Source organism: Leucopleurus acutus, assembly GCF_964270905.1.
Source record: "Leucopleurus acutus genome assembly, chromosome: 7".
In the NCBI taxonomy this organism is placed as follows: domain Eukaryota; kingdom Metazoa; phylum Chordata; class Mammalia; order Artiodactyla; family Delphinidae; genus Leucopleurus; species Leucopleurus acutus.
The window spans coordinates 105,259,652-105,285,655 of NC_139150.1; the positions used below are offsets into that span (position 1 = coordinate 105,259,652).

The window sequence follows — 26,004 nt, forward strand, 5'->3', positions numbered from 1 at the left end:
AATTTCCACTTAATTTTGTTGTAAACCTAAAACTGCTCTAAAAGTTAGTCTATTTTAAAAAAGTAAAGGTTTTTTTAAAAAATATTTATTTATTTATTGGCTGCATTGTGTCTTAGTTGAGGAATCTTTGTTGCAGCACTCAGGTTCCTCTCTAGTTGTGGCGCGGGCTCTAGAGCGCATGGGCTCCGTTGCCCCGAGGCATGTGGGATCTTAGTTCCCCAACCAGGGATCGAACCCACGTCCCCTGCAGTGGAGGGCAGATTCTTAACCACTAGACCACCAGGGAAGTCTCAGTAAAGGTTTTGACTTATGGATCGTTGGGGTAAAAACTCTAACAGACTTTTATTGAACACCCACTGTCCTACTGTGGTAGCCCTACTGTGGTAGCCAGCCTTCAAGATGGCCCCAGATGATCCCATCCCCTTGTATAGTCTCCTTCTGCACTGTACCAGGATTGGCTTGTGTGACCAGTAGAATATGGCAGAAGTGATGGTGGGTCACTTCTGAGATGAGACAAAAGACACTGCAGCTTCCTTCTTGCTTACTCTTTCTCTTTCTTGAAATATTCATATGGGGGGAAGCCACCCACTATGTCATGAATACACTATGGAGAATCTACACGGTAAGGAACAGAGGCCTTCAGCCAACAGCCACGTGAGTGAGTCTGGAAGCAGGTCCTCCAGCCAAATCAAGCCTTCAGATGACTACACCCTGGCTGAGATCTTGACAGCAGTCTCATGAGAGACCCTGAGCCAGAACAACCCATCTAAGCTGCTCCCAGATTTCTGCCAGATTGGACTATGTGGATACACATATTTTCTGAGCAGAATTTTGGATCTGAAAAAATAAACAAAATCTTGGATTTCCTTGCACACCCATGGCTTCCTCAGAAACGGAGTGAGATAACAAATTTTGTTGTTTTAAGCTGCTAAGGTTTGGGGTCATTTGTTATGCAGCAGTAGATAACTAATACACTATGGTAGACATTGGGAAATACAAATATAACAAGTTGTGTGAGGGAGAGATTTTGTCAGTGTCATTCACGTCCAACTTTCCAGTTCCTAAACCAGTGCCTGGCACACAGCAGACACTCAGAAAATATCTGTTGAATGAGAGATGAAGATACAATCACTGTCTTTCAGATGCTCAGACCCAAGGGGAAGAAGACATATAAACTGATAACTATCACACAAGTGTGAATGAAGCAGGTGTAGAGGGGCGATATGGCACAAGCAAAGCATGGCACTGCAGAGGCAGTGAGTCCTTCTGTGTTGCAGGTCATCTCAGGGTCTGCCTTGAAGAGGCAGCAACTCAGCAGGGCTTTGAAGGACAGGCTTTTGTAGATGGGCTGAAATCCGTTATCTTTCTCTCCAGCTTTATCGTCTGATTTATAGCTATTAGAAATTTGAAAACTGTGACTTGAAGAAGAAAACTTTCTTCCTCCGTGTGAGAACTGTTCTGAGGAAAGTACCAGACCAAGCTGTTAGTTATTAAACATAGTCGTTGCTTGCAGACATGCTCACACACAGAACCAGATCGAGGGAGAGAATGGCACCAAGAAAACAAAACAAGAACTCTTCCAAGATCTGGGAGAATCAAGAGAAAGGGTTTTCATCTTGCAGTGGCCCCCAGAAAGGCGGGTGACATCTCAGACGATCAGGAAGCCAAGAGAAGGAGGCTCAAGAGGTTGGAGAAGACAGTGACTCTAAAAGGGCAAATAGGAACTAAAAAATACGTACAAAGTGACTTGCAGACTGGGTTCCAAAGGCCAGGCTGGGAGATGTTGTGTGGAACCGTGCTTGGTGATGAATGGCTAGAAGCAGCCCGATGGGTGGTTTCCCCACCGCCAAACACCCATCTACATGTAGCTGCACAACTTTCCCGTAGCTGAGTACCCCTGGGCTATTATTTTCTTTCTCACTCCACTTTTTTTTTAACTTAAATTTATGTAAGAAGGAAATTTTATATCATCCTCATAAGTGGAAAATTAGTATCTTCCTATTCCATTATTATTAATGGAATAAATAAATGGTACTTATTCCTTTAAAATAAATATCTAACTATTAAAATAACAAATTCACACCCATATGTCACCTTGAATACCACTGTCGTATATAGTCTCATTCTGAGAATCACTGACTTTAGTAAAAGTAATTAAATCACAGTTCAATGCAAGTTGTGGAGAAAAAGTTGATGCTCTCCATAGAAGAATTCACTTATAGAGAAGCAAAATCAAACTTTTTAGATGGTCAAAATTAAGAATAATCTAGAAGGTGAAATGTTAAGGATTAAGTGCCATTGAAATAACCACGTCAGAAACTTGCCCTCATCTCTGAGACTAACCTCATTATTCACAATTGTTGATTTCCATCTCTCCCTGCCCTGCTTGTCTAAAGGTCCTCTGAGACTCACCCATTTCCCTACCCATCAACCAGCACACAGCAGAACTGCAACAACGTTCTTTGCAAGAACAAAGATATGTGGGGCTTCCCTGGTGACGAAGGGGTTAAGAATCCGCCTGCCAATGCAGGGGACGTGGGTTCGAGCCCTGGTCCGGGAAGATCCCACATGCTGCGGAGCAACTAAGCCCGGGCACCACAACTACTGAGTCCACATGCCACAACTACTGAAGTCCACGCACCTAGAGCCCATGCTCCACAACAAGAGAAACCACCTCAGTGAGAAGCCACGCACCTTAACCAAGAGCAGCCCCCGCTCGCCACAACTAGAGAGAGCCCGCGCACAGCAACAAAAACCCAACACAGCCAAAAATTAAATAAATTTATAAAAAGAACAAAAGACATGTGTAAGTCATTTATTTTTGGTGCAAAGACTGGTTCTTACAGCTGTTGTATGCAAATAGTTGACACATTTTTGTTGGCTGAAAAACAAATTTTTGAGCAAAATTTTGGTCTGAAAAAATAAACAAAATCTTGGCTTTCCTTATTCACCCATGACTTGGAATAGACACTTAGAGCCCACATAGGTGAACTGTGCGAGCAATTCATTGGAACTGAACTTAATCCTAGCTGAGCAGCAGCATCACGTGTGGTGCTGTTGATGACATCCAGAGGCCTAAGCCACACCCTTGGACGTTCTTGTTCTGCTTCAATGATGAAATCATGCATCTATGACATCGAGGTACCCAGTTCTGGAGTAAGGCATTTGTCATATCAAAACAATGTGAAGACACATTTTTGGAAAATCAATTAAAGTCCTTCTATTATCAGAGCTTCGTTTAATTTTTTTTGAACTTTGATTTCTCTTTAATAGGACACACACAAAAGGAGGTGCCTCAAACTATTGTATTATTCCCAGAGGTTAAAATTGTGACGGGTTCCTTTTAATCATGGGAACAAGTGTGCCGCCTAAAGAGCTTTTGCTAAAGTACTGCTTCCTGAGGGTGGCGAAGGGCTTGGGAGCAACGATTAACGAACAGAAAAGGAAAGTTTATCTGAAAACCACTTGGTTCCAGACAGCTGAGCTGAGGATGAGTCGTGAGATGGTCCCCCAGTGTTATTGGGAGCATCAGAACCTCTGGGTCTTTGTTTCCCTGTACTATATCAGGCAGGTGAGGGTCCCTGACACTCACAGGGGGACAAGCATGGTTTGGGGGCTCTGTGCAGAGAGATTCAAAGCCTGCCTCTGGCCCATATTGGCTGGGAGACATGAGAAAGCATTCTGAGTTAGCCCTTGCATCAGTTTAGCCTTTCTTTGCAAAACTGAGCTTTCAATCTCTTAACCATAATTTTAAGGCATTTGGGGAGTCATCTTGAATTTGAATTTATTTGAATTTATTTTCCTTCCATTTGAAAAAATTTGAATTTATTTTCCTTCCATTTGAAAAAATACAAATCGCATCTGATAAAAGTGGGTATTTACTTCTTTCCAAAGAACCTGGGTCTAAACAACATTAAAAACAAATAAAAATAAAACAGGATGAAATCATTCAATTGTCACCTAACTGAGTTTTACCAACAACAAACACTCAGCCATTTTTTTTGTCCTTGTTGTCCTCCTCTTTGGTCCCATAGCTCATACACAGCAGGTGGAGGTAAGGTTTTATGGCTGGGAGGGACCTTGGCGCTCATCCCATCCAGGGATCTTGTTAAACCCTCCCGAGGTTGACTTCCTCATCCTCACTCTGGTTACTCATCACTCACATTGTTCATTGTAATAGGCAGCCCCAAATAACCTCTGTCTTTGTAGCTGCGCCACTTTCTGGCTTTCACGGAGACCTCTGTTTACTTTTCCTCAATAAAGGGAAGAGGAGGGCGTGAGGCAGGGACATTACAGAGCAGTTTCATCTGACCTGAGTCTAGGAGGGTCCCAAACCACCAGCCGGGGTCGGGTGAGCACCGATCACCTCTGCCCTGTTGGACCACACACCTGGGTCTTCAAGGCAGACAGCCCAGTGAGGGCGCCAGACAAAGGGGACTACAGTCCTCTGCATGATCCGATGGGATCCCATTTCTAAGGAAAGGAGAGGGAGGGATGGTGGAGCTAATTCCATTTAGATGTTATGATGACCTAGGACAGTGTCTCCAAGTACTTCTAGAGATATTTTGTAACTTCCCTGCAATACTTGTTATTTTTTCCGTCCCTATCTATTTCTCAAGTTACTCTGCATAAAAATTCTCGAGAACAATCAGGGGCTTGTGTGCTTATTTACCAGCAGTGGGAAGGGACCCTGGCTTGTGTGCATATAATTTTGCAGCTGGGGCTGAGGGATGAAGAAAGCCAGGTGGGAGGGGATCGAGGGCAGTCAAGGTGAGCTGGCTGCTCACAGCAGCCCGGGAGGAGGGGAGAGGCCAGGGAGTCCCAGAAGAAGAAGCAGGTTCTGGGCTGGGGGAAGATGCCCATACCCTTACCCAGCGTGGGCAGTGCATGGATTGGAAGAAATGCTGTCTCAATGCAGGGAGACTCAAAACAACAGTGGGCTCAGGATTCGGCCTAAATAGGGACCAAAGACCCTCCTCTCATAGAGTGGCTCTGGATCCCTTTCACAAAGATTCCCAGTTCCTCTCCTGGCGCCTTGTCAGAGGAAATAAATCATCTGATAATGTATTAGCAATGCGGAGGCCAGGGCTCAGCTATTTCCATGTTTAAATCGTTACTCTTTCCAGGCTGCTAGAGCAACCTCCCACCCATGCCCTGGTCCACCTTGGTTTGATGAATTGGTTTATCCTCGGGGCAGGAATGGATAGGTTTAATACCCTCCGCCCCACCCCCGTCTCACTCCCCCAGATCCCACCACCAATTGAGTTGGAAGGGCCACCTGGCTGTTTGGTTCTGAACACAGGAAGGCTAAAGTCTCAGCCCATGCCATCTGTACGGGAGGTAGCTGGGACTGTCCCTGAAGCCTCCAGGCTCAGAAGCCCCCAGCTCTGGCCTCTGCGCAGGAAGCAGTGCAGGCTGGGCCACAGGTGGGAGTTCAGCAGATCTGAGCAAAGATGATGGCCCTCAGACCCACTGAACCTCTGTCACCTGCTAAGGCCTAGAACCAACAGTTGTTAGTTATAGAGCTTCACTGGGAAATCATGGCCAATAATGGGATCGTTAATAATGAGAACGGAATTGCACCCATCAGTCAATGAATAAAAATACACATTTGTCGAGGGTCAGCTCCCAGAGAACAGGGTCTGTGATTCATCTCTGGATCCCACAGGTCCTGGCATATAGCAGATACTCAATTAACATCGTTGGCTGTTTGCAGATAAGCGAGACTAATAAACTGAACACAAATTTCCTGGGCCTTCCAAGCCACTGTTTAGGCTTTTGTAATAACCATGTATTCTAGCTTCTGTATTTGATGCTTTGACATCTTGGAGCCTCGGGATAGGAAACATCCTCCTCTCCACCACTCAGTTCACCTTTGTATCCAGGAGTTGTGCTGTTTCCTTTGGTGACGGAGTTTTGCCCCTCCAAGAGAGGTTCATGATCTCCTAGAACCTAGGACCTAAATTAGATACAAAGAACTTCGGGGCTTTGAAAACTTACCTAGAAATAGAGTAGCCGGAGCAACCTTTTTTATATTCCTGGTCACAAACAGAACACTTTACCAGGAGGGCCTTCCTCAGAGGGCAGGGAAAGGACACACCCAACAAGCTGAGGGTCCTGGGGCTGCCCTGGGCGTCCCCAGGTAGGCAGGCTTTTCTTACTTCCACCTGCTGGCAAGACAGTGCCCTTTTCACCTTCAGTCTGTCAGCATCCAGGGACCACCCCCGCCCCCAATCCCCATAAACCTACATGTGAAAGGCAGCTCCCCCTGGACACACTGGAAATGCTTAGAATACTTAAGATGCCATATTTACATTTTAATAGATGCCCTTAGGTCAGGTTGGGGAGATCATCATAGCTCCAGAGTGAAGGAAGGAATTCCTACATGATATACTGAGGTCAGAATGGGACCAGAGAACCAAGATGCCCAGATAGAACTTGCCGGGCAAAGGGACAAGATCAAGCTCACTGTTACCCGCGCACAAACGATGAGACCATTTTCAAACAGAGACACTGTTAAGAGTGGGTAGTGCTCTATGAATCAAGACGCAGGGAGAGCCGAGCGCCGTAAACCAAACGGTTCCTGCGAGCTCCAGACAGGGCACTCGTCCCAGTCTCCCCTGTCCTCTTAATCCTTTTCAATCTGCCCCTCCCAAGCTGATTGCTGCCATCTGCCGCCTTCGGGTCTCTGGTACGTTCTATCTTCCCAGTCCCTCCTCCATCAATTGGAGAAACTCACCCACACGGAGTGTCAGGAGAGGAGGCCAGCAGCCAGCCCCTCCCTGCAGCCCCCTCTCTTAACAGGACTTCCTAAACACGTGGCTTCTTCTGCCCACTATGAGCATCTTGGGTTGTCTTGACTTGAACTCAGTCTCAAGCCAGATAGCAGGAAATAGGAAGATACCAGGGAACAGGTGGGCTTCAGGACGCTGTGCGGAAGACTGGAACCATCACGGGCCCCCATCGGCTCCGTGGCTGGGCCTTGGGTTAACCAGCATCTGCGTCTGCAGGGCAGGGTCCTGGCCAGCCCTACCCTGCTGGGCTCCCTCTTCATGGCCGTGTTTATATCTTCCGAAACCTACTGCTGAACTCTGCATATGCAGTTTAGACTCCAGCCCAGAAGCCACAGGAGAGGGTGGGGGGAAGGGGGAGGATGCTGGGGAGAGAGGGGCATTTCTCTGACCTAATGTCTGTAGAGGATAGTGTCCCAGGCTTCCCTCTGAAGCCATTTAAGACCCTGTCCTTGTGCTCCTGTCCAAACCTATTTGGGTTTATATCTATTTCCTCTTAGAATAATTCATTCCATCTCTCTCCTGCAACAGAGCCATTTATTCCCACGGCCCCGTCCTAGCTTTGTCATTCCCCAGGATGTCTCCACCTCTGAAACCTGAAACTCCAAGAATCCACGCTCAGCCCCTCACCACCAGCAGCCTAGCTCTTGAAAGTCCAGGGTCTCCGAGTCCTGGAACCGCCGTGAACAGGGTGAGCTACACTGAGGGGCGGGGTTTAAGGACCAGGCAGATGTGGATTTGAATCCAGGCTCTGCCTCTGACTACATGGGTGACCTTGGGCAATTTGCGCCACCTAAGATGTTACCTTCTCATCGACAAACTGGGAATAATAATATGTCCTGAGGTGGGTTTTGTTTTGTTTTGTTTTGTTTTGTTTTGCTGTAGGCGGGTCTCTCACCGTTGGGGCCTCTCCCGTTGCGGAGCACAGGCTCCAGATGCGCAGGCTCAGCGGCCATGGCTCACGGGCCCAGCAGCTCCGCGGCACGTGGGATCTTCCCCGACCGGGGCACGAACCTGTGTCCCCTACATCGGCAGGCGGACTCTCAACCACTGCGCCACCAGGGAAACCCCTGAGGTGTTTTTTTAATTTACCTTAATTATTTTTTTCTTGGAGTATAGTTGCTTCACAATGTTGTGTTAGTTTCGGCTGTACCACGAAGTGAATCAGCTATATGTATACATATATCCCCTCCCTCTTGGACCTCCCTCCCATCCCTGCCCCCCTCCATCCCACCCATCTAGGTCATCACAGAGCACCAAGCTGAGCTCCCTGTGCTTTGGAGACAATGTATTGCAGCCCTGAGCACAGCGTGCTGCCCCCTCAAGGGGAGCTATTGTATCATGATCACTTGTATGTATCACACCGTATCGTCACCGCTACAGGACACCTGCCCCCTTCCCACCACCTCCCTTGGCCTCCCCCGATCTCCCTGTCTCCACAAGAGCCCAGATGATCTCCAGAGCTCCTGGCGCTCCAGGACAAGGCCCCCCTCCCCCGGCCCACACACCACGGTTGGGAAGGGGGCACTGGTGCCCTAGGGCTGTGTGCTCCTGGCAAGACCCCTATCATCAACACTCAGTCTTGCCAGCAGCTCTGCCCTGAGACCAGCACCCCAGCCTCACTGAGTCCTCGATCCTGACTTCTATCAGGCCCACAGAAGCCCCAGGGCTCCCCATCAACCACCATAACCCCCAGACAGCCTTGTTTCTTCTCCTTTGACATCTCCCTCCCCATCTGCTGAAACCTTCTCACTGTGGCCCAAGATGTCCCAGCCAGCCAACCAAAAAACCCTGATTTCCCCAACCTCTGCTCGAACATTTCCTGTTCTTTCTTCTTCTAACTGAACCCTGCTTCCCTTTTCTTCTCAAGTATGGATTTCTTTCTCCCACATTCATGCAACTGACCTAAGGGTGCGGTAGGTGGTTTTATTTGCTCCTCGTTACTTCCAGAACCTTCTCTCTCTTCTCCATAAAACTCCCAGCTCTCGGGCTCCCCTGGTGGCGCAGTGGTTGAGAGTCCGCCTGTCGATGCAGGGGACACGGGTTCGTGCCCCGGTCCGGGAAGATCCCACATGCCGCGGAGTGGCTGGGCCCGTGAGCCATGGCCGCTGAGCCTGCGCGTCCGGAGCCTGTGCTCCGCAATGGGAGAGGCCGTAGCAGTGAGAGGCCCGCGTACCGCAAAAAAAAAAACAATCCCCGCCCTCACATCACACGACTGTATGCTTCTCCTCGCGCTAAGGGACACGGGCTACCCTCCCCATCTCTGCGCTCACTGTCGCTCTCTCTCAATCTCCAGTTCTGACTGTGCCTTACCTTCCCTCTCCTAATGGCACGTTCTCCCTCATGCACTCGAAATGTGGGCAAAAATGAGATGGGCTCGGGATGCAAAATACACACCGGATTTTGAAGGCTCAGCCCGAGTAAACATGTATAAATATCTCCATCGCTTTTACAGTGATTCCATAGCGAATTGATACTGTTTTGGATATACTGGATTAAAGCAAATACATTCCTGTATTTAAATTCGGTTCATCTGTGTCTCTACCTTTTTGTGTGGCTACTAGAAAATTGAAAATTGCACATGTGGCTCACATGACATTTTGATTGGCTCTAGCAATCATCAAGGCCCTTTCTTAATCCCAATTTCACGCGTCCCAGGTGAGAGCTACCTCTCAGGTTTTCCTGGTGCCCTCCGTCCAGAACGCCAACTCGGCCTTCCCTGACCTCACCAGGACCTACTCACCACGGACCCTACCGTCTTTCCACCACCCTTCCCGTCTCCCATCCAGCCTTCCCTTCTTGTCCGACTTGCATTCCATGATTTACGTTATCCGCTGTCTCCCACAGCCTCCGCTCTCTCGTCCCTCTCTGACTTCCTCTCTCACTCACTGGGCAGCACTCTGACCCTGGTTAAACCTAACTCTGCCACTGCACTGCATACACAGAGTGGAGCATGGCTGGGAAGGGAAGGACACGCCTCCATGCTCCTGACTTTGCAGGAGAACTTCCTTCCTTCCCAAGGCAGACTGCCGAAACTCTCCCCTCTAAACTGCACTTCCATCTGAAAATGAATCACATTATAATGAGAGGTCTATGTCTTCTGGGGACTTTAAGCCCCTTGAGGGCAGGAACCAAGACCTTTTATTTCTGCACTCACCAGCAGCACCATAAAACCCTGTCCTCTTTGGATGAAGGAGGTCCCAGTTCCTCGTGTGGACTCAGGTGCCCGGGGCGAGTGAGGCCGTGTGTAGTCTGCACCGAATGCCATCTTCCACCAGGAACAATGAAATGCACCCCTCAACTCTTCTGGTAGCCAACCTCAGGGACCTACTGTCTCTGATGGGGGTAGGGGGGTGGACAGACTCACACCTGCCACGGAGCCAGGTGCCCTCGGGACCCAGAATATTTCTTACAGATCCTACTGTACTCTTTGGGGATTAGGACTAAAAGAACTTGCTTGGTTTCCTCTAGTATCTAGTCTTCACGAGGAAGCCCACTAACCAAAACTCTGCCTTCTTTAGCAGAAGGAGGAACCAGACTTAAAACACTGTCCAGGGGCTTCCCTGGTGGCACAGTGGTTAGGAATCCGCCTGCCAATGCAGGGGACACGAACCCCTCGAGCCTTGGTTTGGGAAGATCCCACATGCTGTGGAGCAACTAAGCCTGGGCGCCACAAGTACTGAGCCTGCGCTCTAGAGCCCACGAGCCACAACTACTGAAGCCCGTGTGCACAACTACTGAAGCCCGTGTGCCACAACTACTGAAGCCTGTGCGCCTGGAGCCGGTGCTCCACAACAAGAGAAGTCACTGCAATGAGAAGCCCACGCACCACAATGAAGAGTAGCCCCTGCTCACTGCAACTAGATGAAGCTCGCACGCAGCAACGAAGACCCAATGCAGCCAAAAAATAATTAATTAAATAATAAATAAATTTAAAAATACACTGTCCAGGCCAGGGGTCTCTGAGAAGTGGTGTGGGTACTTCCTGGGAGACCCTGGGTGGCACTAGCTGTCCCTGGCCTCCCTGTCTCCCCCTGTCCTTCTCCATTTCCCCAACATGTGCAGGGGACTCCGCAAAGGGCAGGGAGGTGAAATAAGTGTGTATCGAGGGTGCACTGTGTCCAAGGTGCTCTACTCGGGTTATATCACGTGATTCCCCCACGGGTCCTGTGAGTTGAATAACATTATTCCCATTTTGCAGATGGGAACACTAAGGATGAGAGGGTCAGGGCCCCAGTGAAACAGATGGCCCACTTAAATTAGGAAATGTCATAGAATTTAATAAAGGGAACATATGCAAAGGTGTGGCCAGGGTGTAAGATGCCCACAAGGGACAGAGTGGTGTCCTTGAACTGTAACCACCTCGGTTACAAAGCCCAGGAGGGGAGCAGTTACTGGAGCCTAGAAGGAGAAAGCCCGAGTGGAGAGGGTGGCTTACAAGGGGCTGTGACCTCGGGTGGAAGGACACAGTGGCCCAAGGTGACCCCATAGGGCAGGAGCTGAGGATAAACAGGCAACCTCCCATCTTCCATCCTCCCCGTCCTGCCAGGGCGGCTCCCCACAAGGCAGAGAGTGGCGAGTGGCAGCAGGTGGGAATGCAGGGGCAACAGAAGACACCCTGCGCCGAGGCCAGACCTGCCAAAGTTCAACATCTTGGCACCTCCCTGGGCTGTCCCCCCTCTTGTGGAGGGACAGTCCCTGGGGCCCAAGAGATCCAGGATCCTTCCTGGCCCCCAGCCCCCCGTGAGCTGGGGGAGCTGAGTGCACCATGGCACCGCATGAGTTAACATCTCTGCTATTCTCCTGCTCCAGTGCCGGATTCTCCAACCTGTAGAGGCCCTGACCCTCTGTGAGGCCCCAGCCAGACCCTCCCAGGAACTCCACTCCCACCCTTGGGCAGCTGCCCGGCAGCCCTCAGCTACGCCAGATGAACCAGGGAGAGGTGATGGATGAGAAAGGAGATGTGGGGACTCCCTTAGGAGAATAATTTAATTTTATGGGGCAGGGACGCAGGAATGGGGAGCTCAGGCCCTAAACTCAGCAAGCGGGCTGGCTTGCAGGCGTTGGGCGCGGCCAGGCGCATGTGTAACTCATTACCTCTGCGAGCCTCCCATTCGCGGCCCACGGATGATGCTGGGAGCGCGGTGGAGGGCCCGAGGCCACGGGGAGAGCGTGACTGCAATATTTTTCTGACACTAACACCTCTCTCTGGCCCTTGGAGAGGGCCGTGGAGGAGCCAGGCCCGGCTGAACACCACCCACGCCCAGCCCTCTGCCTTTGGTCGCCAGATTGGAGAGGCTTCAGCTGTCTGGGGAAGAGAAAGGCAGGACCAGGGAGGGGAGGGGGAGGGGGAGAGGGAGGGGGAGGGGAGGGGAGAGGGAGGGGAGGGGAGAGGGGAGAGGGAGGGGGAGGGGAGGGGAGAGGGGAGAGGGAGGGGGAGGGGAGGGGAGGGGGAGGGGAGGGGAGGGGGAGGGGAGGGGAGGGGAGGGGGAGGGAGGCACAGAGGAGGCGGGGTGAGGTGGGGTCGCAGGCCCAGACAGCCCCTGTTTGGGTTTCTGCTCCAAGGGAGGTGTTGGTGGGCCCTGAGGTCAGCGGGGGCTTGGCTGGAAGACCTTGGAGGTCGCGTTCTGTCACGAGCCCACCCACAAATCCCAGCCACACAGGTGGAGCCCATGCTCTGCCCCGCTGGAGACCGGCAGGTGAGGAGGGCCCTGCCTGGGCGTCTTCCCATCCACAGCGGGGCTCGGACACAGGAAGGAGGCGGCGGGGTCCTGAGAGGTGGCCCGGCCAGGGGGTGCAGAGGATGGAGAGGTCCCGAAGGTGTCACCATGGAGCAGGGGTGCGACGGAGAGAGCCTGGAAGGATGTGCGTGGCACCATGCGGGAGAGGGGCAACGTGGCCTGTCATGGCGGGTGCCTAATAGCCCCTCAGCTTCCTTCTCACCTGGTGCGTGAACAGAAGGGAAGGGACAGCGGCAGGTAGGAGGGGAAGAGAAGACGACAGAGCAGAGGAGGGGAGGGGGCAGGGACGTGTAAATAACGCCGCGTTTACACCCTGTCTTTAAAGTCCCACCTGCGTTGACGCCTGAGTCATACCTCAATATCTAGACTGAAGTTTTGCAACTTTGCTCCCCCCTGATCCCAAGATCCCCAGGGCCAAGAGGAGGCACCCCCTCGCCTCCCATCTCCCTGTTTTCAAGGGGAAAGTCCTGGGAGGGACTTGGAGCCCCTACAAGGCCTAGCAGATGACACTGCTTTCATTTACTCAAGGCCCGGAGTGTGGGGGATGGGGCTGGCAGGGTCCCCACCTCTGTCCACCTCTGCTTTCCCATCAACCTCCCTCCGCCCCTACCAGCCCCACCCCTTCCTCCCTCTCCTGTTACTCTGCAGAGATGAGAATGAAAGCAGCAAAGTGCCGGGGAAACACGTCAAATCTGGCTTGAATTTCCCCAAGTTGGAGCTCACCATTTTCCTCTTAGAAATGAGAGGGAAGGGGAAAAAAATCAAACCAGAAACCGAGGAACCTTTAGGCGGTGATTTCATCTCAACACTCCAGTCTCTCCGGGGTCTTCACGGCCGCCCCTCCACCCCCAGCCCCATGTCTGGCGTCCAGGAATGAAGTGTGGAGGAGACCCAGACGATGTGGAAATCAGGTTTAGAATTTATTTGTTCCGCCACCTTTAGATTTCAAGGACCCCTGTGTTTGCTCAGCCATTAGTTTGTTCATTCAGTCATTCAACAAATATTGATACTTGGGAGCACCTGCTGTGCCCCAGGCTGGGAGACACTGATGAACAAAACAGAGATGCCTGCCCTGGTCCAGCCTTTGCTCTTCCCATGAGGAACAGAGAGTAAACGGTAAACATGATAAATAAGAAAATGATACAGTATGTTGAGGAGACTAGGACTCGGTGAAAAAGGAAAAAGAGAAGCAGGGAAATGGGTGTGCAGGGGAGGACGGGAAGCCCTGACACAGAGGTGAGATTTGAGCAAAGACCAGAAGGAGGTGAGGGGGACGCCTGGAGGGTCTGGGGGCAGCGTACGTCGGGTAGAGCGTGCCAGCAGGTCCACTGTGAGGGTCAGAGGCTCCTTGGCCACAGTCAGTGCCTGGGTTTTTATTCCCTTCAACGTGGGAGCCTTTGCTGGGCTTTGCTCCAACTTAGGTTTTAAAAGGACCACACCGCAAATACAACATCCAAGTCTGTTTCTGTGCACAGGATTTTAGGACTGGATGGGAGCTCGGAGACACCCCCTCTGCCCCTGTGGAGCACTGAGATGGAGACACTGAGGCCCAGAGAGGGGATGTGCCCATCAGGTCACATGCCCCGGGGCGGGGTGGGGACAGGGGAGGGAAGAGTCAGCATCCAGCCTACATCTTCCAACCTCTGCTGTCCACACTTCACGGGGCGCTGCGGCTCAGGTGACCCCTGGGACACTTGCTGGCCTGGTTCTAAAACTGCCCTCCGACCAGATCTCCCCATGGCTGGGGTTACTGTTATTTTTCAGTCCTTCTGGTCCAAATGGCCTTTTTAAAAATCTCAGGTTCAGAAAAGGGGAGGTAAGATGAGGTCAAGAGAAGGGGGAACCATGGCCCAATGACTCTCTCCAGGCCTCTCCCAACCCCTGGGGTCCCCCTGCCACGCCCTTCCCCACTGGCACCCCAGGATGGCCCGGGTGGTCCTGCAATTACCTCTCTGAGCTGTACCCCAGTTCTTCCCAAATCAGTCCTCTTTACTGATGGGCCACTGGGGAGAGGGTGGATGAAGGATGTGAAGGCCAGCTTGGCTTTGCTGATGTACTGATGGGGAAAAGCTGAGCATTGGTAGCTCCCTGGGGGCGGGGGGGGGGGCCTTCCTCTCTTCCCAGGTGTCATTAACTTAACAGAAACACTGGCCTGTCTGGTGCAACTCAGCTGGTAATACCTTTCCCCAGCTACCTCTTCTCTTACAAAACTGTATTCAGTCTTTAAGGCCTTTACCAGAAAGGCTTTGCCCTGCTTGACTTTAATAATCACACATATTTTTACCTGCTTTACATGGTGGGTAATTGTCCCCATGCCAGTCCCTCCCACTGGGATCAGAAGCTCTTGGAGGACAAGGATGGTTTCGTTTCTCTCTGGAGCATCTCTGGCACCTAACCCATAGCTTGACACATTGTGGGTCCTCCAAATGTGGTTGTGGACTGGAATCCAGAGGAAGGGCTCTGATGGTGGGTAGTTTACTAGGGCAGGTGAAGGGCCCAGATCTCTTGTCTCCTCTCCCTCCTGAGACAATCCCCAATCCCTGCCTTTCTGAGCCACCCAACTTCCCTTCCTACACTCAGCACCTCATGGGAGGAAAGATGGGGTTGAATGAGGGGGAGTCCTTTCTAATTTTGAGTAATTTCAAGACAAAGGCAGTTGGCAGAGTGGAACACAGGAACACAGTGAAACATGGTGCTTGAGAAAAAGGTTGAATAAAGGCATCTGGGATGGTTAATTTTATATGTCAGCTCGGTGGGCCATAGGGTAACCAGATTAAACATCATTTCTGGGTGTCCATGAGGGTGTTCTAGATGAGATTAGCTTTTAAATCGGTGGAATCAGTAGAGCAGATTGTCCTCCCCAATGTGGGTGGGTCTCATCTAATCAGTTGAGGGCCTGAGTAGCACAAAAGGTGGGGAAATTCACTTTTTGCTTCCTGCCTGACTGCTGGAGCTGGGACATATCATCTCATCCTCTCCGGCCCTCAGACTGTGATCTACACCATTGGCTTCTCTGGTTCTCAGGCCTTCTGACTCGAACTGAACTACACCACCAGCTTCCCTGGGTCTCCACGCTACAGACAGCAGATCGTGGGACTTCTCAGCCTCCATAGCCATGTGAGTCAATTCCCCATAATCAGTCTCTTTTTGTGTGTAGACATCCTCGTGCTTCTGTTTCTCTGGAGAACCCTAAGACAGCCTGTTTCCATCTCATTGACCATAAGTTTTTACAAAACTCTCCTGTGAGTTTCCTTCTACTCATCTTTGAAGTGGGGTTGAAGCTCTCATCTCCTATACTCACTGCAAAGAGGAGTGTATTCATTCAGGCAATAAGCATTTATTAAGCACCTACTAAGTATCGAGCTCTGGGCTGGCTGCACAGGAGTTGGCTGTAAGCAAGGTGCTCTGAGCTCCTCTAGAGGAAACTGCATCTGTTGAATCTCCAGGGTTTTAGCAAATAACCAGCCCCCAAAGATGCAGTGCGGTCTGGGTCACTAGGATGGGGCCCCTTCCCGTGCCATGACCTGAGGCCTCAGTCCCAGGGGAGGATGAGCATCTGGAGAGGTGCGTTCCCTCCTTGCAAACACTTTAGGAAGCGCACTGGAGGTTCTGGGTCTGGGCTTCTTGGTTCAGTTGCCTTTTGTGTGACCCCAGAGGAGAGGATGGCAGAGAGGCAAAAGGATTGCTCTAGGGGTCAGGAGACTCGGTGCTGGGGCCCCTCTATGACCGACGAGCTGTGTGATGCTTAATGCTTTTCTCAGTTTCCGCTAGCTCCTCTGTAAAATGCGTCTCATCTTGCTGGTCACACGGGTGTGTTGAGATGCATGAATGAGAAAACACACAGAAAAGACCCTTCCGAGCACGCATTTCAACCTATGCAGTATTGTGTGTGTGAGTGTGGGGGGGGTCACCAGCACCCTGGGGCAATGCCAGGATCCGGTGTTGGGGGCAGGGCTGATCTCGCGCCTAAGACCGAGCCAGAGGCACTCACCGTCCTCACACAGGTTCAGCTTGGACAGGCTCCTGCCATCAAAGGGCTCCTCAAAGATGGAGCCAGAGTCACGGTCGCTCACGGTGGCGTGCAGGTACATGGCTTTGTTCTCCATCGTGTCCTGCAGCAGCAGGAGAGGAAGGGAGGATGCAGGGGGGAGAGAAAGGACATAAGCTGTAGGTGGAGACACAAATGAGGGGTGACCTTAGCCTGAACACTGGGAAACTCCCTCATCAGCAGGCATCAGTCACCGGATCCTTAGGACCCAAATTCCCCCTCCTCAACTTCCTTGGCTTGGGGAGGCCAAGGCCCTTTGAACCTTTCTGACCATGGGATCCGTCCCCTCCCTTTCATAGGTCTTGGTGGGGCTGGAGCCCTGCGCTGGGGGACACCAAGGGCCATGCTGGGTGGGGCTGGGAGAAGCCAACCCTCTTGACCCAAGCAGAGGAGTTTCCAAGATTCTGGAGTCCCAGGCACATCAGGGAGACTTGGGCTTCTGCTCTGTGTTGGAAATGGAGAGAAACTAGACATAAAGTGGGGGTACAGAGACCACCAGTCAACAGAGCTAAGACCAGAACTGCTCCCAAACCTGGCCAAGGTGGCATGGTCAGAAGGGCTGGGTTCAGGGGACCATAGCAGGGATTCACCCCCATGGGAGCCCAAGGGGCAGGTGGCCTCAGTGAGGTCCCCCAGACATTAAAGTCTGGGCAGCCTTAGACTGGGGAGGGCCCTGGTGTCCGATGGCCTCCTGAGGCTGGATCGCTGGGGCTTGGGGAGGACCCCATGGAATTTCTAGAATGTCCCGTCAACATGGGGAAATGCTGTGTATGCTCTTTGAAATGAACCAGCCCCGTTTACACAAGTGTGCACGACGTGATCCCATTTTGTAATATATACACATGTCCCAAGTACGTGACGGGAAAGATGCTATTCAGAGATGTTCTGGGTTTCCCTGGGTGAGACGTGTATTACGGGACTCTGGGTGGGATTGTGGGGATTTGTGCTTCTTTTTGTTCGCTGGATTTTCTGGATTTTCTATGATACGTTTGCATTCCTTGTGCAAGAAGAAGAAATCATTTGCGGAGCCAGATCACACAGTATTTATTTACCTAAAATACTCGATATCCTTTCCCCACATATACGCTCGGTGATCTTGCAAATGACTCTCCACTTTCTGCTCAGTTCCAGCCACTGATTTATGTTGACTTTCGGTTCTGATGCTCTTTGACTATCTGGATATCGAACCCCAAAATTCGCTTTTAAAAAGTGAATTCTTTGGAAGATAAAAGCCCCCCGGGGAGGATGAGTGGGTCCCAGGCCCAGCGTGAAGCTAACTCAACCCTGAGGCCCAGAGAGCCTAGCCAGGCGTCTACCACTGTGAGAAGGGGACAGGGCCTGGCAGGTGGCAATGGGGGGACAGTGGCCACTGACTGAAGGGAAAAGAGGCACCCACCCTGTTCCAATAAACAGGGACAATGGCCAGACCCCCTTGCCGGGCACAGCAAACACAAATCCCCTATTTTCACAACCTGACTTTTCTCTCCAGAAACCTCTGACCTCAGGGCTGACAGGAGGCCAGAGCTGACCAGTTGCCATCCACCTGTCCTTCCGCTGGCCCAGGAGGGATGGCTGGGGCTTCTGCTCTTCAAGTAATGAGATGCCATCTGCCCCGCACACACGGTCACGCATGCACACACACACACGCAGGCACACACACTCAGGGTGTTCCCAGGCCCTGTGGGCCTTTCCTCCAGCCAGTGGGAGGGAAGGGTGGAGGGGAGCCTGCAGCCCTGCCGGCATCTCTCTTCCCTGCCGTCCGGGGTTCTTGGAGAGACGGCTCCCAGCCCCGCTTCTCCGGGCTGCAGTTGTGTCCAGTTTGCGAGTCCCCTGATGCTGGCCCTCCGTCTAAGTCCTCCACCCAGGGAGGGCCTCTAGGTGCGGCCCTGGGCAGCTCCACTGCTGCTAAGCTACAGGGGACCCTCCCTCGTTTCCCAAGCGCTCGTGCGGCACCCCGCCCTCTGGCCTCAGTCCTGGGGAGCTGCAAAGCAGGAGGCCGGTGTCTCCTCTGAGAGAGAGAACCCTCTCTCTGCCAAAGGCAACCACAGCTGCCGTCCAGAGCCCGTGGGGTCTCCGAGAACCAGGGGTGGAGGTGTGGAGCCGGGCTTGGACCAGCTTCCCTGTCTGCCCATCAGCTCCTGGATCAGAGCTGGAATGCGCAGCGCATTATCTGCAGTGTGTCTGTAGGGCGGCCCCTCCCCTGCCCCTCTGGACCCCTCAGCTGGTGGAGCCCTGGGGAGCCTGCTGGGAAAGGGGCTGAGCTGGAGGCCAGATGCCGTGCCATGAGATTGGCAGTGTTCAGCCGGCGCTGCCAATGTTTGCTCCTTGGGAATGAAACCTAAGAATGTTCTGTCTGCCCCAGGTTTTATCTGGGGCTGCTTTTCTTTCTTGGGGAATGGGGGGCAGGAATTTGGACCTTCCCGGCATTGGTCTTATAGCCTTTGGGCCAAGCCTGTGCAACTAATTGCCAAGTGGGGTGACGACACAGCAATACCTCCCAGCCCCGCACCCGTGTGCGTGCGGCCCCTGCAGTGCAGACCCTTTGCCTTTGGGACCTCTCTGCTTCCCAGGAGCCCCGTGAGGGAGGCAGGTGGCATCGGTCTATCATACTCCCATTCTAAAGGTAAGCCAACCGAGGCCCAGAGGGGAAGAACCGATGGGTGTCAGAGAGGGTGAGGCTTCCCACCCAGGGCACTGGCTTAGCGCGAAGTTGCTCTGTCCAGGAAGCATGTGTCAGTCCCTTTTGGTGGCCCCCTTTCGGGCCCAAAGTGATGCAGTGAAGAGGGCCAGGTTAGGTGACCTGGAGCCAGGAGAGCCAGAAGGGAGGGGACCAGAGCCACAGAAACACGGGCAGGGTGGAGACACCAAAGGGACCTGTGGGGAGTGTGGGCTCAGAGGACACGGGGTCCCATCCCAGCTCCACTTCTTATCCCTGGGGAACTTGGCCCAATCAGCTGAGCTCGTTCAGCCTCAGGCCATCACCTCTGTGATGGGAAGAACACACCTGCTAGCCACTTGGTCCCAGCGAGCCTCGTGTGGGACAGGGCATGTGGGAGGGCTGCATGGACAGGGGCATCCTCAGCATTTTCTGATCCTGTCAAGCAGCCAGGTACAGGGGTCCCTGGTCTCCTGAGGCCACCCTCCTGCCTAGTCAGTCCCAGAAACAATGCCAGTTGGATCCCTTTGCGAAAGGCAATCACAGATGCAGACCAGAGCTGAGAGCTGGAGCCTGGTTCTCCAAGTACCCCTCTGGGCAGCAGCAGGACACAATCAATTCTGCCTGCTGAGGGGGTGGCCCAAGCCTTGCTGGGTTCCAGCGTCTAACTCTACAGGGCTCGTAACTCATCAAAACTAAATAGAGATCACCCTGCATGTGGCCCTCTCTGGAGACAGAATCGCTAAGTCGGTTTTAAGCCCTTTCCTCCTCTAACGGTACTTAGTTCACCTAAATCATAACCCAGAGCTGGAGAGGCACAGATGGTTTATAAGTAAGCTCTGCCTTCATACGCTCCACCACTGGACACACCTGCAGGCACACACACACACACGTAAAGGGACTGTCACCTGTCCCATCTGCTCCCTGAATAGGCTGTGAAGCTGTGACATGAGGCTGGCAGAGTTGCCACTAAAGCGATCGCTTCCTCTGGCTCCCAAAGGAGGGCTCACACCCACCAGCCCAGGCACCTGGATGAGGGCCCAGCAGATGCCCCAGGCTGACAGCTAGGACTTTCCCACCCAGCACTAGCACCTCCACGCTCCACATCCCGGGGATGCTCAAACCCAGCGCCCTGTGTCCCCTGGCTGCCTTTAGAAAGCTGTGCCCAGGTGCTAGGACAGAGTCAGCACCATGACTCACCTGAGGGCTCCCCGTGAGGCTGCAGCGACCGTCCCCTCAGTTCCTGGCATTGGCCATGGTGGCTGGAGAGCTGGCTGCTGCCACCACCCCGAGACCCAGGCAGCCCCTCAGAGCTCGTTCCCACTGCCAGCCAAATCCAGATGGAGTCATAGAAGGAGGCTGCACGGTGCCCAGGGTCTCGGGGGTCACTTCTCCAGGAGGATCAGGTCAGGAGGCAAGACTCAACCTTGTGCCCATGTGGGAGTCCCTGTCTTGGTGCCCCGCCTCGGTCAGCCTTGGGTAGCGTTCGGGAGATGTTCTGTGGAGGCACCAGCGTCTCTGCTAGATTCTGTCTGAGCTGTGAACTGCAGCTGCTCTGGCCGCCGTGCTTTATAAAGTTCTTGGAGCAGTTGCGAGGCTCCTATGGGGTCTGGAACGCGTCTCCCTCTAGTGGCCAATTTGAGCATTACAGCCCCACGCAGGAACACCCGCTGGATCCAGAGCAGCCTTGGTCTTGGGGACTCCACCCGCTTGTTCTAAAGGCCCTGCTCAAGGTATTTTTGGAACGCTTCTAGCGGAATGGCAGCTAGACCTGGCTTATGAGCCGCGCAAGAAAACCAGCCTTGTAAATTTATGCAGAGGACGGAATTGGCATTTCTCGGTTCATTCACCAAACTTAGCTTAGAATTACTTTCTGTGTTTTCCTGGAGGCACATCCACCCGTAAAGGACACGGATTGCCTGATTCAGAAGAGGGTTCTGGGAGTGCTGAAGGAACTTCCCAAAGACAAGTTCAATGCAACTCAGTAAGGAAGCCAGCATTTCTGGAGCACTGACACCGCGCAAAGGTCAGGATACAGAGGTGAGTGAGGGGATACAGAGGTGAGTGAGAGGACACCGCCGGCCGCAGGGGGTTGCAGTCCAGGCTGAGAAGTGGGCTTGGGCACAGATAACTGTAAACCTAGCGTAAACCTAAGCATAACTGAAGACGTGTAAAAAAGGAGATTTCACCAAAATGTTCAGAGGGTAATTACCTTCAGGTTGAGGTGGTGATGGCAGCTCTGCCTGGGGGACAGAGCTCTGAGGTGACATTCACGAACACGCTCCCGTTTCTTGGTTACGAGCTCAGCCTTAACCCCTGAGGGTCAGACCTCGTACAGGAGAATAGTTTGCCAAGGCTCAGCTCTCCCCACTGTGCAGCCAGCAAACCACGGCTGAGTCGCAAATGTCTTAGTCATTTGCAGTGACTGCGCCTTCTGACCGTCCCTGGCAGGCAGCTACAATGTGAGGCTCCAAGACTCCGTTTTACAGGAAAAAAAACCCCAGTAATTATATCATAATGATGATGATAATAATAATAATTGGAAAAGGAAGAGGAAGAAGGAGGGGAGGGGAGCGGGGAGGAAGAGGTGGGAAAAAAACCCTTCATAATATATATGCTGTGCTAGGCAATTCCAAGTGCTTTTCATATATTAACTCATTTAACCTTGACAATAGCCCTATGAGGTAGGTACTGCTATTATTCCCACTTTATTGAGACAGAAGAACTAAGCAATATGTCCAAGGTCAAGAAGCCTGTAAGTGGCAGAGCTAGATTCCACTCCAGGCAGTTTGACTGTAGTCTGTGCCCCGAACAACTCCCCTAACTGCCTCTGATGAAGAAGAGTGTGTTTTAGTCACCCATCAAGTCACCAGTAATTCTGGGAATGTAATCTTACAAATAGCAGGAAATGTGCTCAAAACGTTACATCCAGCGATCTCACGGTGGAGATGTATATATTAACAATAAATGCCGTGGTTGGTGAGACCCTGGTGATGTCCCACTTATGTGAAGCAAGGCCTTTTTTTTTTTTTTTGAATATAGCTGATTTACAAGGTTTCAGGTGTACAGCAAAGTGATTCATTTATACATACATATATATTCCTTTTCAGATTCTTTTCCATTATACATTATTACAAGATGTTGCATAGAGTTCCCTGTGCTATATAGTAGGTCCTTGTTGGTTATCTGTTTTATATACAGTAGTGTGTATCTGCTAATCCCAAATTCCTAATTTATCCCTCCCCCACCCCCTTTCCCCTTTGGTAACCATAAACCTGTTTTCTATGTCTGCGAATCTGCTTCTATTTCGTAAATAAGTTCATTTGTGTCATATTTTAGATTCCACACATAAGTGATATCATACGATATTTGTCTTTCTTTCTGACTTACTTCACTTAGTATGAAGTATGATAATCTCTAGGCCTATCCATGTTGCTGCAAATGGCATTATTTCATTCATTTTTATGTCGGAGTAATATTTCATTGTATATATGTACCACAACTTCTTTATCCATTCATCCGTCGATGGACATTTAAATTGTTTCCATATCTTGGCTATTGTAAATAGTGTTGCTGTGAACATTGGGGTGCTTGTACCTTTTAGTTTGTTTTTGCACTACGCGGGCCTCTCACTGCTGTGGCCTCTCCCATTGCGGAGCACAGGCTCCGGACTCGCAGGCTCAGTGGCCATGGCTCACGGGCCCAGCCGCTCCGCGGCATGTGGGATCTTCCCGGACCGGGGCACGAACTCGTGTCCCCTGCATCGGCAGGCGGACTCTCAACCACTGTGCCACCAGGGAAGCCCTGGGGTGCTTGTACCTTTTTGAATTAGAGTTTTTGCTTTTTCTGAATATATGCCCAGGAGTAAGATTGCTGGATCATATGGTAACTCTATTTTTAGTTTTTTAAGGAGCCTCCTTACCGTTCTACGTAGTGGCTGCACCAATTTACATTCCTACCAACAGTGTAGGAGGGTACAAGGCATTTTTTTTAACACTCCTAGACTGGTGTGCCCTGCCCGTAGGGGAAAGGAAGGATGGGGACTCAAAGGCAGCCCAGGCTATTGGCTGAGCCTCTCCTTACCATTGGTAATTGATGATACAGACATGGAGGGGTCTCGTTCTCTGCATGTGAGACCCACGAGTGGGTACAGAACTATTAAACTCTAAAATTGCAGGAGGAATAAAGCTTAGCCTTTTAAACTCAGTAGCTTCAGGCAAAGGACATGACTTTCTCTCATTAATGCCTGATTTATTTCACTTCTTATAGTGATAAGATTTGTCCATATCAGTGCACATAGCAGTAGTTTGTTCTTTGTATTTTCCTTTGGGCTGAGTAATACTCCATCATATGCGTAGAGCACAACTTGTTTATCCGTTCTCCTTTTGATAGGCATTTGGGTTGTTTCCAATCTTTGTCATGAATAAAGCTGCCCAAACAGGCGAGGAGACATTTGATAGCAAAGTATAGGAATGACCTGGGAGGTATGTGTTCTAGTGGATGAGAGTCGTGCTGGCAGCTCATAGCTCCGATGATACCTTCTTGCCACCTGAAATCAGCATGGTCCAAAAAGCTTGTTTCCATTCAATGGCAGAAGGCGTTTATAATAGGCATTTTCCACCAGATGGTATTATGAAACTGTGATTACATTGAAGGAGAGTAGAACAAACTTCTGCAGTAGCTGCCTCTATGGATGTGGAAGCCAATGAGGCACATCAGTGTGCTCAAGGGCGTCCTGCTTTCTTTGAATGATTTCATTTGATTGTCCCAACAACTGTCTAGGGCGGAGATGGGGAGAGAGTTATCATCCTCGGTTTTCATATGGAGAAACCCAGCAATGCTGAAACTGAAGGTCACGATGCTGGGCTCTTGGATGCAACTTTCACAGCTGTCCTCTACCTCTAGAGCCTCTACATCTGTAGGGATTCCTTCCATACATTCAGTTATTCACTCAACAAACATCTGTTATGTAACCTTCATGCAATGTATTCCAAATATTTCTACAGACATGAATTAGACCCAGCCCCTGTCCTTCAGGATCTCGGTCCAGGGGGAGAGAAGGTATGAGACCAGAGAATCACAGTCCAGCACCCCTCAAGGGGCTCCTCGTGGCTTCAGGTTGGATGAATCTCAAACCTTCATCCTCAGGCCAGGATTTTCCCCCAAAAGGCTCTTTTTTTTCCCCCAACAAGAATCTTTTTTAAAAAACTCTAAAAAGTTTAACTTCCTTTTGTAATCTCAGGGAGATATATATATATATATATATATATATATATATATATATATGTGACTGGAATGAAGAAGACACAGAATTTTTTTTAAAGTCCCCAGGCAAACAAAATAAAACTCTAAAATGAAACATGGGGAAAAAACGTCAAAAAAGTTTAACATAGCGAAGGAAAAATGGACAAATCATAATCCAATTTGTACATTCTTCACCATCTGAATGGAATCCAGCACCTGAGTGTAGAGCAGAACATTCCAAGCACCTCAGAAGCTCCCCTCGTGCCCCATCTGGTCCCTGATGCCCCCGAACCAGATAATCACTATCCCATATTCCATCACCACAGATGGTTTTGCCTGTTTTTGAACTTCATGTCCATGGAATCATTCACTGCGTGTCTGGCTTCAACATCATGTCTGAGATTGTTCCCTCGTGCTTAGCAGTAGTCCGTTCGTTCTCGCTGCTATAAGTACTCCATTGTGTGAATATCCTTTCTACTGTGGATGGCCATTTGGGTAGGTTCCAGGTTTCGACTGTTGTAAAGAGTGCCGCTATGATCATTCAGTGCATGTCTCCTGGTGAGCAAATGGGTGCATTTCTGTTGGGTATATACCTTGGAAGGGAATTGCTGGGTCCTAGGGTGGCCTGTGTTCAGCTTCAGTAGATATTGCCCAAGAATTTTGCAGAGTGATTGTACCAGTTTACCTTCCTCCAGCAAAGCATGAGGGTTCCAGTTGCTCCACGTCCTGGCCTGTGTTAGTGATGTTTATCTTTTGTGGAGTCATCATACTGTGGTTTTAATTTACATTTCCTTGACAACCAGTGAAGCTGAGCTCCTGTAACTATACTTACTTAGTTTGATTTTTTTACCTGAACTCTGGACCTGAATTCCCAGCTGTCTGTGCGTCTCCGTCCCTGCCTGATGAATTTGTGTTGACTGTTCCATCTGCCGGGAGTGGTTCCCCCACATGTTTGCAGGGTGAAATCTTCCCTCCTTCCAGTCTTTTCTCAAATGTCACCTTCTCAGTGGAGCTGACCCTAAGAATTTTGTTTAAAGTCGCTCTCCAGGACCTGCCTGGAGATTCTCCTTACCCTGCTCCACTTTTGGTCTTTTTTTCCCATTATCCCAATAGACTTAAGTTACCACATCATTCGCTATGCTTGCAAATGATTACTACTATATTGTTTATGGCCTGTAGAAGCCCAGCTCTGTGAAGGCAACTCACTCATGCATCCCAAATGCCTACACCAGTGCCTGGCACACAGCAAGTGCTGCACAGATACGTGTTGTGTGAAGATCTGGGTTAAGAGCGTTCTACGCACAGGGAGCAAATAGATTCATAGACCCCAGTGTGGAGACAAAGTGGACAAGCTAGGGGGGCAGACAGGAGGCCTGCAAGGCCGAGCACAGAGAACACAGGAGGAAGGACCTGGATTATTCTGAGCACAGTGGGAAGGCCCAGGCCACTGCCCTTCTCACATCATCCTCTTTTTCCAGCAAGCACAAAGGTCCATATCATATATTTAGTGTTTTTTTTACATAT

The 26,004-nt window shown here is 51.0% G+C and overlaps 1 protein-coding gene across 2 annotated transcripts in view; it reads right to left on the reverse strand.

The window, feature by feature from the left end:
* SCARA5 (scavenger receptor class A member 5) overlaps positions 1 to 16,650 on the reverse strand; it is a gene marked incomplete at both ends in the record, with an annotated part of 111,440 nt that extends 94,790 nt beyond the window's left edge. Inside the window, one exon of one of the 2 annotated variants that reach the window (XM_082842647.1) lies at positions 16,524 to 16,650. In XM_082842647.1, the coding sequence (XP_082698773.1) occupies positions 16,524 to 16,638 (115 nt within the window). The remainder of the gene's footprint in view (positions 1 to 16,523) is intronic. The other variant, XM_082842646.1, reaches the window with a different exon arrangement.
* Between the last annotated feature and the right edge of the window lie 9,354 nt (positions 16,651 to 26,004).